Source organism: Ranitomeya variabilis, chromosome 3, assembly GCF_051348905.1.
Source record: "Ranitomeya variabilis isolate aRanVar5 chromosome 3, aRanVar5.hap1, whole genome shotgun sequence".
Taxonomy (NCBI): Eukaryota; Metazoa; Chordata; class Amphibia; order Anura; family Dendrobatidae; genus Ranitomeya; species Ranitomeya variabilis.
In genome coordinates this window covers 549,841,981-549,857,262 of record NC_135234.1, presented here as the reverse complement: position 1 = coordinate 549,857,262, position 15,282 = coordinate 549,841,981, and the positions used below count along the sequence as shown (strand labels likewise).

The following is a 15,282-nucleotide window of genomic DNA, read 5'->3' as shown; positions in this document are numbered from 1 at the left end:
CCACTTTATAACTAGGATCCTGACATAGAGCGGTTTCCATTTAGAGTTATTTTGGCACATACACACATAGCCCTGTTCTGCCCTATATTTTTTCTGCACGGCCACTTTACAGATAGGATCCTGCTATTAAGCGGTTTTCCATTTCTTGTTTATAGGCATTTAGATATTAGGTTAACTGGGCATTTCAGCATTGCTCAATTACATTATGTGTGTACTTTTGCCCTCAGTGCACATAATTTTTGTACTATCCTCGGATTTTTTGTGATATTCCCTTGTTAATTTTAATCTTTGTATATGTAATAAACTAATAAATTTTATATTATACTTGTATTTCGGCTGTTGCCTCTAATTTTCCCTTCATTGATGATGGGGGGTGTTGTTCAGTGATCATAGGTGTGGGGGTGTTGCCTCATAGGTTGGATTTTGTTATGTATATGATCGCTGGGCCGCAGTACCAGAAGAAAGGTTCTGAAGGGGTAGTCTTTTTTCAATTTTTATTGGTGTATAGTACTAGAGAGGTATAAAATAAATTGTGCCATTACCACTGATGTCACTCCACCGATGCGCTGTTCTTTGTTGACTGACTGCAGTGGTGGCATCACATCTACAGCGCTCAGAAATGCTGCAGCTACTCACTACTAAGCCCAGTGATTGGCTACAGAGCTATTCATGTAACATCACCACTGCAGACTATCAACAAAGACTGAAGCATAGTCATGGAGGCAACAGGAGAGAGGTATCGCTGATCAAAGGGGGGGTGATTAGAATCTCAGTTTGTTATTAAGTCTGAATTTATAGACTAATAACATTTGAAACAGGACAAACCCTTTAAGGATTGTTAAAAAGATGTCATTGCTACGGCTGGCAAAATTATTGGGGAAGAGTATATGTTAAAGAACACAGACGGCAAAGAGCTATTTTGAGATGTAATATAAGTACCGTAATTGTAATTATACAACAAAAATGAAAATAAAATAAATCAACATTGCCTCCTAAAGGCTGCCCTCACCAGTCATTACCTTAGCACTAGACCCAATCTAATATATAAAGCTGAATGTGTGTATGTATGTCCGGGATTGGCATCTGAACCGTCGCAGCTACAGCCACAAAATTTTGCACAGTCACACGTCTGGACCCCGAGAGCGTCATAGGCTATGTTGTGAGGTGAAATTTTAACCCCGCGCTTTCCAATTCACCAATTTTGCCCCTATCTACATAATGGGTAATAAATGAAAGGAAAAGTGTTGGAGGCAAATTAACAGCTGCCAGATGTGAACAAGGGGGACTTAAAGAATGAGAGCGATGGCGCCAAAGAGTATATACTGTACAGTTGCTAAGGTGGGGCCCCGACATGGGATAATCACCACACCACCACGGGGATATGAACACACACAAAATGCGCCACACACTACCACGTGCTCGAACACATATACCACCCTCAGCGCACATTTCACCACACTTACACCAACCTCGCCACATAAAAGTTGAAACACAAAAGTTGCCGCTCAAAACTCGCCACGCGCAAAACTCTCCACATGTAAAACTCGCCACACGTGCAAAACTCACCTCATGGAAAACTCGCCACACGCAAAACTTGCACATGCGGAAAAATTGCCACATGCACAAAATTTGCAACACATGCAAAAGTTGCCTCACACAAAACTTGCACATACTCAAAAGGCACCACACAAAACTCGCCACGCGCAAAACTCGCCATGCGCAAAACTTGCTGCACACAACTTGCTACACTAACCTGTCACATGCAACTCGACACACAAAAAGTTGCTACACGCATGTCGCCACACAAAACTCATCTCACAAAAGTCGCTACATGCATGTCGCCACACGCAACTCAACACACAACTTGACACACGAAACTCGCCCTAAAACACACACAAGTCTGGTATTATCCTTCAAAAATAAAAATCTGATTAATAAGCTGACAAACTACAAGAGCAACAAATGTACCATATAGGAATCCGGCAGCTGTCAGTCACATGACCAGTCTATTATGTGTATGTGTGAGCTAATATATACTGCCAGGGGGTGGGCTTACTGTTGGCTGGAGATTTATCAGGCTACCAATTTAGCTTACAAATACTGAGGTAAAAATACTGACCAAATAACGTGTGAACGAGGTCTAATACAGGAGGAGATGACATACAGATATATACTATATACAGGAGGAGATGACACACAGGTATATACTATTTACAGGGGAGATGACACAGGTATATACTATATGCAGGAGGAGATGACACACAGATATATACTATATACAGGAGAGATGACACACAGGTATATACTATATAGAGGAGGAGATGACATACAGGTACATACTACATACAGCAGGAGATGACATACAGGTATATACTATATACAGAAGGAGATGACACACAGGTATATACTATATACAGGAGCAGATTACCTACAGGTATATAGTATATACAGGAGGGGATGACATACAGGTATATGCTATGTATAGGAGGAGATGACATACAGGTATATACTATATACAGGAGGAGATGACCCACAGATATATACTATATATAGGTGAGATGACACACGTATATACTATATACAGGAGGAGATTACATACAGGTATATACTATATATAGGAGGATATGACATACAGGTATATACTATATACAGGAGATGACATACAGGTGTATACTATATATAAGGGAGATGACAAACATGTATATACTGAGGTGAAAATGAGAGGTGTGAGGTGAAAATGAAAAGGTGTGAGTGCAAAATGAGAGGAGTGAGGGAAAATAGTGGAGTGATCAGAAAATGACAGATGTGAGGTCGAAATGACAAGTGTTAGGGGGGAATGAGAGGAGTGAGGGGGAAAATGAGAGGTGTGAGGGAGAAAATGAGAGATGTGAGGGGGAAAATGAGAGATGTGATGGGGAAAATGAGAGGCGTGATGGGAAAATAAGAGAAGTGAGGTGCTATAACTAACCACAGATATTTACTATGCCCAGGCAACGCCGGGCTCTTCAGCTAGCTTAGATTTACAATCTCCATGCTTTTCTCATGGTCAACTTTATGTGGCCTGTTCAAGAGTTGGAACAGCCAAAAATCTGTTTGTCTTTGCACCTGAAGGAAAAACTAAGAATGTCTTTTATCAAAAGGCTCTCGAATAAGTAGTAGAAGATTACTTCACATGACTTGGCCAATTTAGTTAAATCTGTGTGGAATATCTCTGGTGTTGAAATATATGTTGTAAAATGCTTCTATTAGCTTAGTTTTTGCCTTTTAATAATTACATTTCTATCTATTTGTTTTGTGGTTTTTTTGTGCAGAATAAATTTTTGTTAACACATTCTATTTTGCTAACAGCAGTTATTACCCCGGGCGAAGCCGGGTAGTACAGCTAGTATACTTATAAAACAGCTGGACTTTCACATTACCTTGGACGAGGTCTTCCCTAGAATCAGTCAGTATTCGGGTATGTGCACACGTTGCAACGTTTTTTTTCCGCGCAGAAACGCTGCAGATCCGCAAGTGATTTACAGTACAATGTAAATCAATGGAAAAAAATTGCTGTGCTAATGGTGCGGAAAATTCCATGCGGAAATGCTGCGGATCAAAAGAAGGAGCATGTCATTTATTTGTGCGGATCTGCAGCGTTTTTGTACCCATTCCATTATAGAAATCCGCAGGGGTAAAAACACATGAAATCCGCACAAAATTCGCATAAACAACGCATCAAATCCGCACCTGCGTTTTCTGCCAAGAGATGCAGAATCCGCACAAAAAATTCCAGCGGCAAATCCGCAACGTGTGCACATAGCCTTAGGCATTGAATTATATAGTGTTTGCACTTAAGCTAAATACGATACCCTGTTTAAATACTGCAGCAACAAGTGTCAATGTCTGTGCTGAACACATGGGAGCAATTTCGAACATCTCCTGTAGGTGCTATGACTATAATGATTGTATCTGTATAGTAGCTGGCGGGTACACAGTGACGTTTTGCTCCCCCATGCTCTCACTTTTTAGAGAACCTGAAATACTAAGATATTATTCTACCGGCTTTATTTCTAATTTGACTTCTACATTAATTTAAGCAGCGGGCTGCGGACAGTCCAGCGACATAACATGTGAACGTGTTGTCAATAGCATGTCCTCCCTACTTATCCTAATGATAGGGTTTCAGGCCTAAATGACTGCACTGATTTAAATCCATCAATCTTGTAATTTGCAAACAAAATGAAATATTCCATGAAGTACTGAAAAGCCCAATTGAGCGTAGGTGGCTGAAATGATAGTGTTAAAATGATAGCCTTATTTAGTCCCCAAGTGCCTCGATTAGCCTCTTGTTAATGCTTAATGGCAGCATTGTCGCTCTCCTGCTGAGAATGACAAATTAGGCCTTTGACTCCAAGGATTCCAACCTGATTAACTGCCTCTGCTCTTCTGCCCTTTGTAGTCTCCATTTTTGGAGGAAACTTGGATAATATCAGGAGTAAATCCTGACCCATTCAGTTGTTGGGTTTACTACTGAGATAAATAGGTATTTAGCAGAGAGATACGGTACAATGTTCTCTTTTGTCGGTATTGTACATGTACATAGCCTTGCTTTTGTCTCTTTTCTCTTCTATAACATTACATGCTGGTTTAGCCAACCTTACAGAACTAGTTGTTTTCGTCATAATAATGTAAAGTTTCACTCCACCCAAAACCACAAGACAAGTTACCGACGTGATGTGAAAAAACCCTGTAAGTACTCAGTGATGTACATAAAAAAGGAAAAACATAACATCACAATAAGGTAAAAAGAAAAAAATGACAAAGTCATTGTAACTGCAAAATTCTTTCTCCACTTTCCCTGACATTTCAGCACAATAAAACGCCAGGGTCAGTGGTGGAGAAACAAGGCACGGCAGTTCCAGTCTTTTGCTTCCATGCAAGTGAATGACCTCAGCTATTATTTCTGTCTTAAGCACTTTTTGTTCTCAATGTCCAGATGCAAGAGCTATTCTTTCAAAGAAATAACTGTGCACGGCGTCTCCACATTTCCCTTTTCCTCCGTGTTTTCACTTCATAAAGCTGCAGTCAATGCATTTTGTGTGTGGTGGGGACAGGGAGGGAGGGGAAAGGCACATTCACTGGTGGTCTTCACCGTACCCTTCATTGCAGGCTCAAGTAGTCCCAGGATTACGCCTTTGTTTGCGATGAAAGCATTTGAAAAGTCAGTTATTTAAAATTAGTCAAGCTGTTGATTTTAAAATAAAGGCTTTTTAGATCGGCTGTCTTTAATAAATCACTGGATTCTTCGGAGGGCAGCTGCAGGACACCACACATCTTCTCCATGAACTTCATCTCAAGTTATTTTTCTCTTTTCATTTTCTGTTCCCATTAATCACAACTTGAACCAATTTTTGTAATTTAACATTTGGGTTATTTAAAGAGCCCAAACACAGAACAAAAAAAAATCAACTTTTTATTTTCAAAACATTGTCAAATACAGATCAACAATCTTGAAATCTTTACCTAATCACCAAATAGTCAAGCTGTCCATGTGGCCTTACAGTTACATGCATTTTTCTGTAAGGAAAAATTGAAGGAATAGAGTGGCACCGGATGATAAATGTATGTGCCATACACCCAAAAATAACGTGTACAAAAGGGGAGAGAAATAAGGGAGGTATTTAAGGCACTAGTAACCCAATCACATCACAATTACAAACATGAATAATGAAAGTGAAATAATTCCGCATTTTTCTATTATGGAAACTTTGAGAGCACTTTAATAAAGTTGGTGTTGAGAAGGTCTAAGGGTACCGTCACACAGTGCAATTTTGATCGCTACAACGGCACGATTCGTGACGTTCCAGCGATGCATTTACGATATTGTTGTGTCTGACGCGCTACTGCGATCCGGAACCCCGCTGAGAATCGTACGTCGTAGCAGATCGTTTGAAACTTTCTTTCGTCGTCTAGTGTCCCGCTGTGGCGGCACGATTGCATCGTGTGACACAGGTTGTATACGATGTGCGCACAGTAACCAACGGCTTCTACATCGCAAATACGTCATGAAATTATCGCTCCAGCGCCGTGTATTGCAACGTGTGACCGCAGTATACGACGCTGGAGCGATACTTATACGACGCTGCAACGTCACGAATCGTGCCGTCGTAGCGATGAAAATGGCACTGTGTGACGGTACCCTAAGGCCGATTTACACATCCGTGCTTCACAGTCCGCGTACAGACTGGTCTGAACTCAATGGCCTCATACGCATATATAGGGCTCTTAAAGGGAACCTGACAGCTGATACATGCCGCCCAATCCACGGGCAGCGTGCATCAGGCACTGGCTATACGATCTCAACCAGGAATGTTTGACTCAAACACTGCCAAGTATCAAAGAAAAACGTAATATACCTCTGGGAGCACAGGACACAATTTGTATTCATTTTATTGCTCAAGATCAGGAGGTAAAAAATGTAAATTGAGCAGTATTTTCAACTGTCACATAGACTTCCTCTACTTATGGTGCAGAGTTCAGGCATTGATCTGCCTTGTGAAGACCCAGAAGAAAAAGTTTGGGAAGCTCTGCTTGACCTGTCATTGAGCCCTGCATTTAAAGGGAACCTGTTACTCAATTCATGCTGCCTAAACCACAAGCGAGCATGAATCAAAGCCTGGCTGCACAACTGGAGTGTTTCCGAGAAAGCATGGTTAGAAGAACCAGCTGAGACCTATAGGGAAAGACCAGATGAATCCAGCGCCAGCCCAAGCCGGCTTTACCCTGCACCGCTTAAATTGATGGACAGATCTCTCTCTTACTGGAGCATTTCACATGAAAAGATACCTTGATGTCATTGTGTAGCCAGGCACGGATTCATGCTGCCTGTGGAATCGAGTGTAAGGCGCTTTGGCATAGTTGGATTAGAAACACTGAAGAACTACTCTAGAGAACTTTAACCATAGAAAGCAGGTGTCAGTGTTTTCTAAAGGTAAAAACCACTATTGAGGTAACAGGTCAGCAGGGCATCTCATCTGTCTGATCTAATTTCTATACACAGCATTATATCCTGTACAAAAAAAAAAAAAAGACAGGTTTGGGTCATGTAGCACTAGAGGAATAAATCGTTTTACAGATCTAGGATATGGTAAAGCACTAACAGACACCTATGTCAGATCTAGCTACACATTTGGTAACCTATTACGGTGAGAGCAGGGCCAGGTCTCCGAAGTGAAAAGGACTATTCTTACAATAAAAAGTAATATACTCCACACAAAAAGTAGTCTGCCAGAGGAGGGGTGCCCTATGGGGACTGTGGCGCACGACAAAGGTAATACAGGATAAATACAGATTTATACCCAAAATAGATTTCTGATGTGTTACATACAAGAGACATCGATTCATTCATGGATAATAGAAGGCACAAAACGCTCTCCACCATAATAACAAGTGTACAAAGATGTAACTTCAACCAACCATTGGGGCGCACAAATAGCAAAAAGCTGTAATAGATGTATTAAATGTGTTAAGAGCAGACTTAAGCAGGATTATGGTGTCTTATCTAGAGAGCATTTTACAGAACAGGAGAAGCCGAGCACACTAACATACTGCGGTATAGAAATCAACATGGTACGAGAAAAAGTTACTATTGTTTTAAACACTTGTTAACGATTTTCGAATATTCCCAACCTTCACTCAAGTAAAGGAAAGCGTAGTACGGTGAATCCTGGGGGCTGCCGCTGACATAGTTTAATCCAGGTGGTGAATATAAAAAAAAACCTTCCAATTTATGCAAAGCGTTTCGGAGGAGAACCTACTCTTTCCTCAGGCATTTTCACTGCCCTCACTCCGTGATTGACAGCTTTCCATATATGAGAGCTCATATAAGGTACATATGCTGCAAATAAGGCATCATTATCCTGCTTACATACTATCATTCTGACTAATGAGAACAATTAGTCTACACTGTGTTCCAAATTATTATGCAAATAATATTTCCTCATATTTTCTCTAAATTACCTATCTGAATTGCAGTCATTGTTATTTTCCAGTCATCTACTATTCTAGTATAATTGCAATGTTTTGGAACAAACTGCCTATGAAAACAGTATCCTTTCTAAAAAAAAAAAAAAAAAAAAACACTCAAAATGCATGTTCCAAATTATTATGCACAGCAGAGTTTTCAACCTTTTTTTTTTATTTTGAACAAAAAAATGGTAAATTGTGAAGTTATAAGCATTATCAGCTTATTACAAAATGAAATCAAACAGTTTTCAATTGAAAACTTTATTCTAGGTGATGTTACATTTGCACATAGGACCCCTTGTTCGAATGAAGCTTCTGAACTCTCTCATGCATTGAATTTGTCCGTTTTTGGATGGTTTCTGCTTCAATTGTTTTGCATGTGGACAGAATACCCTCCCAGAGCTGTTGCTTAGATGTGAACTGCCTCCCGCCATCATAGACACTCCTTTTGATGATGCTCCAGAGGTTCTCAATGGGGTTGAGGTCAGGGGAAGATGGTGGCCACACCATAAGTTTGTCCTCTTTTATGCCCATAGCAGCCAGAGATGCAGATGTGTTTTTTGCAGCATGAGACGGTGCATTATCATGCATGAAAATGATCTTGCTGCGGAAAGCACGGTTCTTCCTCTAGAACCATAGCAGGAAGTGTTTTTAGAAACTCCACATAGATTATGGAGTTCATCTTTACCCCCTCAGGGATCATAAAGGGTTCGACAATCTCTCTCCCCATGATTCCAGCTCAAAACATTACTCCACCTCCTCCTTGTTGGCGCCTTAGCCGTGTTTTCATGGGGTGTCCATCAACCAGCCATCCTCCACTCCATCCATCTGGTCCATCGAGCGTTGCACGGCACCCATCGGTGAACAAAACAGTTTGGAAGTCAGTCTTCATGTATTGTTTGGCCCACTGGAGCCGTTTCTGCTTGTGTGCAGTGGATAGAGGTGGTTGACAGGATGGCTTACGCACCTCTGAAGGACCCTGCATCTTGTTGTTCTGGGGACGTTGGAGGCACCAGCAGCTTCAAAAACTCGTCTGCTGCTATGACAAGGCATTTTTGCAGCTGCTCTTTTAACCTTACACACTTGCCTGTTGGAAAGAGTCCTCAATTTTTCCTTATCAGCACGCACACGTGTGTGCCGGGAATCAGCTACATACTTCTTGATTGTGCGATGATCATGATGAAGTGTCTTAGCAATGTTGATTGTAGTCATGTCTTGACCTAAATACTTCACAATTTGTTGCTTCTCAGCAGCAGACACATCTTTTTTCTTTCCCATTTTGGCAAAAAATGTAGGCTGCTTAATAATGTGGAACAGCCTTCTTAAGTAGTCTTGCCTTTATTTGGACACACCTGCCAAACTAATTTGCACAGGTATCTGCAATTGCTTTCAGTGATATAAAGAGCCCTGACACACATCACCATCAATGAGTTTAAATGACAAACAAAAAAATTCTAACCTTATCACTCCTAAACTCTTTGTGCATAATAATTTGGAAAACAGTGTAATACACACAAAGGTACTCCATGAACTTGGATGTGAATTTGTTAGCTCCAAGTTTTCTGCATGTGGAAATGAAAAACATTTAAAAAGGAACATTTCCTCAATTTCCAGAAATCAGAATGCAGGGACATCAAACTTTATTATTCTGGACATATAATATGCAAAAAGAGATATGTTTAACTGACATCACAGTGTTTAATTCTTATTTATTCTTACTTCTTCTTATACAATATAGGATGAAAGCCAAGAAGTTTATCAAGGCTGCATGTAAATGCACCCACATAAGTGGTGCCGAGAACAGACTGTTACGGCTTTAACTGTACTAGCAGTAAAGAAAAGGGAAAAATAAGATATTAAACATCTTGTGAATGGTCAGGGCAGAACAGTCATGATGTTTCAACTGAATCGGGATCAAGCAAGTTAAACATAATTCAGGGACAAGAGGCTTAAAGAAGAAGAGATAAGAGTTTAAAGCACTCAAGTATCAGATGTTCAAAGATAAGAAAATATGTTTATCCAGTTATTAAATAAGTAGCTAAGTAAAGGAAACTTCTATAGACATCTGAGAACATATTCTAAATAATATCGGTAACTTAGACATATCAAAACACGTTTGCTACATTTCAGCTTTTGGCTTCTTTTATGACATACCTATTTTATTGCACAATGTAAATAGACTGCACATATGATTTACATACTAATCAGGCTCACAAAGCAGATACTGGCGTGCTGAAATATACATAATCATTCTAATTGGAAGCGTACAAGTGGTAGCTGTTTATAGTGTGGTCAAGCCACTCTGAGCTAAGCTCCAGATTTGTACACTAAGTCCGCATTAAAAAGTTCCAAAAACAGTGAAAGGTTCCAAAGGCTGAAAGTGACCCTAGGAGTACCTCCACAAAAAAAAAGCACTTCTTTAATGCAAATCCTTTAAAAAAGCTCCAGTACAAAGAATGAGATGAACCAGTTACTGCATTGTTTATCAAGTCTCACTTGATTCCTCCTGACAACCATTTAAACAATGACTGTTGGGAAATATCCCTCAAAGAATCAGCAACAATGGCCAAGGATCAGAGCCTTTATATTTACTTAATACTCTTCAAAAGGGAGAAACTGTTTCTTCCTGAAAGGATTAGAGGCTGTCTTATAAAAGACACCTGCAAACAAAACAAGTGTCAAAAGATCTTTATCATAATTGATATTGCTGTTGCTGAAATGCAAATCAACAATGACACACAAATTTAGCAAGCAACCTGGCTCATAAAATTACAAGGTAAGCAGTGGTGCATACATATACATATAAATGTGTGTGTGTGTATATGTAATAATATATATATATATATATATATATATATATATATATATATATATATATATATATATATATATATATATATATATATATATATATTTATTTATTAAGTTTTTGGCACAGCCAGCTTACCGCTTTGAAGAAACAGGAATACATCCAACCTCTGATTACAGTTAGCACGGAAAACGGATTGGGACAAATCCACACATGTAAAGAAAAAACTTTTTGTTTCTCCAGCGATCAGTCCAATTGTAGAGTAAAATATACCTTTTATTTATCCATTAAAAAGTTCCAGATTTCTTCAGTAACAATATTGCATACACTCAACAATCCCTTATGGACGACATGTTTCAACACCACACGTGTCTTCCTCCAGGTCCCTGCAATATTGTTACTGAAGAAATCTGGAACTTTTTTAAGGATAAATAAAAGGTATATTTTACTCTACCATTGGACCGATCGCTGGAATAACCAAAAGTGATAGATAGAGATTATATATATATATATATATATATATATATATATATATATATATATATATATATATATATATATATATATATATATATATACACACACACATACACACACACACACACACACACACACACACGCGCACACACACACAGTGGGGCAAAAAAGTAATTAGCCAGTCAGCAATAGTGCAAGTTCCACCACTTAAAAAGATGAGAGGCGTCTGTAATTTACATCATAGGTGGACCTCAACTATGGGAGACAAGCTGAGAAAAAAAAATCCAGAAAATCACATTGTCTGTTTTTTTATCATTTTATTTGCATATTATGGTGGAAAATAAGTATTTGGTCAGAAACAAACAATCAAGATTTCTGGCTCTCACAGACCTGTAACTTCTTCTTTAAGAGTCTCCTCTTTCCTCCACTCATTACCTGTAGTAATGGCACCTGTTTAAACTTGTTATCAGTATAAAAAGACACCTGTGCACACCCGCAAACAGTCTGACTCCAAACTCCACTATGGTGAAGACCAAAGAGCTGTCAAAGGACACCAGAAACAAAATTGCAGCCCTGCACCAGGCTGGGAAGACTGAATCTACAATAGCCAACCAGCTTGGAGTGAAGAAATCAACAGTGGGAGCAATAATTAGAAAATGGAAGACATTCAAGACCACTGATAATCTCCCTCGATCTGGGGCTCCACGCAAAATCCCACCCCGTGGGGTCAGAATGATCACAAGAACGGTGAGCAAAAATCCCAGAACCACGCGGGGGGACCTAGTGAATGAACTGCAGAGAGCTGGGACCAATGTAACAAGGCCTACCATAAGTAACACTACGCCACCATGGACTCAGATCCTGCAGTGCCAGACGTGTCCCACTGCTTAAGCCAGTACATGTCCGGGCCCATCTGAAGTTTGCTAGAGAGCATTTGGATGATCCAGAGGAGTTTTGGGAGAATGTCCTATGGTCTGATGAAACCAAACTGGAACTGTTTGGTAGAAACACAACTTGTCGTGTTTGGAGGAAAAAGAATACTGAGTTGCATCCATCAAACACCATACCTTCTGTAAAGCATGGTGGTGGAAACATCATGCTTTGGGGCTGTTTCTCTGCAAAGGGGCCAGGACGACTGATCCGGGTACATGAAAGAATGAATGGGGCCATGTATCGTGAGATTTTGAGTGCAAACCTCCTTCCATCAGCAAGGGCATTGAAGATGAAACGTGGCTGGGTCTTTCAACATGACAATGATCCAAAGCACACCGCCAGGGCAACGAAGGAGTGGCTTCGTAAGAAGCATTTTAAGGTCCTGGAGTGGCCTAGCCAGTCTCCAGATCTCAACCCTATAGAAAACCTTTGGAGGGAGTTGAAAGTCCGTGTTGCCAAGCGAAAAGCCAAAAACATCACTGATCTAGAGGAGATCTGCATGGAGGAATGGGCCAACATACCAACACCAGTGCGTGGTAACCTTGTGAAGACTTACAGAAAACGTTTGACCTCTGTCATTGCCAACAAAGGATTTATTACAAAGTATTGAGATGAAATTTTGTTTCTGACCAAATACTTATTTTCCACCATAATATGCAAATAAAATGATAAAAAAAACAGACAATGTGATTTTCTGGATTTTTTTTTCTCAGTTTGTCTCCCATAGTTGAGGTCTACCTATGATGTAAATTACAGACGCCTCTCATCTTTTTAAGTGGTGGAACTTGCACTATTGCTGACTGACTAAATACTTTTTTGCCCCACTGTGTGTGTATATATATATATATATATATATATATATATATATATATATATATATATATATATATATATATATATATATATATATATATATATATATATACACACACACACAAGCCAAAAGTACAGACCAAAAGTTTGGACACACCTTCTCATTTAAAGATTTTTCTGTATTTTAATGACTATGAAAATTGTACATTCACACTAAAGGCATCAAAACTATGAATTAACACATGTGGAATTATATACTTAACAAGAAAGTGTGAAACAACTGAAATTATGTCTTATATTCTAGGTTCTTCAAAGTAGCCACCTTTTGCTTTGATGACTGCTTTGCACACTCTTGAAAAATATTTAGAATTGAGAGTCCTCAGTGGTTGATACCTTTTAATGGCTAACTGAAAAGATGGTAACAAATTGCAAGCTTTCGAGACTTTTTGTCCTCATGTCCCATCAGGCCTCTGGCGTACTACCGCTACATTGATGACATTTTAATCATCTGGACGGAGTCTGAGCCACAGCTAAAGTCGTTCCATGAACAGTTTAATCAATTTCATCATACCATCAACTTGACACTCAACTACTCCTGCACTGAAATTAACTTTTTGGACACCATCATTAAGCTGCAGAACAATAAAATAGAGACATCCCTGTATCAGAAGCCAATCGACCGTCCAACATACCTTAAATGGGACAGTTTCCATCCAAAACACATAAAAAACTCCATTGTCTACAGCCAAGCCATCAGATACAATCGTATATGTTCCAACCCAATGGATAGAGATGAACACCTGGGTCGCCTCAGAAAGACCTTTTTGAATCAGGGCTACCATCCAAGAACAATTGAAAATCAGATTACAAGAGCCACCAGAATATCAAGGAATCACCTGCTACATTACAAAACTAAAGAAGAAAATAACCGGGTGCCTCTAGTGGTCACCTACAATCCAAATCTGGAGGCGCTAAGGGGAGCTGCACGGAAATTACAACCTTTACTGCAAAAAGATGCCCGCTTACAATCCATTTTTCCAGACCCCCCACTACTGTGTTTTAGGCAGCCCCCAAATCTAAGAAGCATCATTGTCAGAAGCTCCCTGTCCTCTCCAACAGCTGCAGGTACCTTTCCCTGCAATCAGAAAAAATGTAAAACCTGTCCATTTATAATGACCATGGACAAGATAAAGATCCCCAATTCACACCAGGACTACAAGATACCAGGTACATTCAGCTGCATCACTTCTAATGTGGTGTACCTAATTATTTGTACTAAATGTCCAACTGGGGGTCTGTATGTGGGGGAGACAGGGCAGAAACTGAGAACAAGGATGAACTCTCATCGCCATACAATAAAAGAAAAAAGAATGGATATACCTGTGGCAATACATTTCTGTCTCCCAAATCATAACATTATGGACATGAAATTACTTGTATTGAAAAGTAACTTCAAAACTCAGAGAGACAGAAGAGTCTGGGAGTATAAACTGATGACGACCTTTGACACTCTAAATGCAGGAATGAATGTGTCACACGGATTTATGTCTTTTTACATCAACTAATGAACTTGCCCCTCAGACCATGTGGGGTCATCACAACAGAACGAGACCCTAATCACAGGACAATAAAACAATCCTTATCTAAGAATTGGCCCAATATTTATGGACGTAACTGTTTATCACCCATGGTAATTCTGCTTCATGTCACCTAGCTTATCCATGGTTTTTTTTCCCCTTTTTTTTTTTTTTTTTTTTTCTCTATACTATGTTGTGCATAAATATGTGATTCTTCAGAATTTGTTTTAGTCTTTGCCTGATGAAGAGACGTATGTAGTCTCGAAAGCTTGCAATTTGTTACCATCTTTTCAGTTAGCCATTAAAAGGTATCAACCACTGAGGACTCTCAATTCTAAATATTTTTCTATCTGCTGGCTAACACGGTACCAAGATATATTTCTTTCCTGTTGCACACTCTTGACATTCTCTTGATGAGCTTCAAGAGGTAGTCACTGGGAATGGTCTTCCAACAACCTTGAAGGAGTTCCCAGAGATGCTTAGCACTTGTTGGCCCTTTTGCCTTCACTCTGCGGTCCAGCTCACCCCAAACCATCTCGACTGGGTTCAGGTCTGGTGACTGTGGCGGCCAGGTCATCGGCGTAGCACCCCATCACGCTCCTTCTTGGTCAAATAGCCCTTACACAGCCTGGAGGTGTATTTGTGGTCAATTGTCCTGTTGAAAAA

General features: G+C 39.7%; 1 protein-coding gene across 3 annotated transcripts in view; it reads right to left on the bottom strand.

The window, feature by feature from the left end:
- Nucleotides 1-15,282, bottom strand: part of ABCC4 (ATP binding cassette subfamily C member 4 (PEL blood group)) — a 376,997-nt gene that overhangs the window by 146,740 nt on the left and 214,975 nt on the right. The window contains exon 21 of one of the 3 annotated variants that reach the window (XM_077297157.1): nucleotides 15,155-15,271. The exons of the other annotated variants lie outside the window; for them this stretch is intronic. Coding sequence (XP_077153272.1) covers nucleotides 15,263-15,271 — 9 coding nt within the window. The 3' untranslated portion in view covers nucleotides 15,155-15,262. Of the gene's footprint in view, nucleotides 1-15,154; nucleotides 15,272-15,282 lie in introns of those variants that run through there. 3 annotated transcript variants of the gene reach the window in all.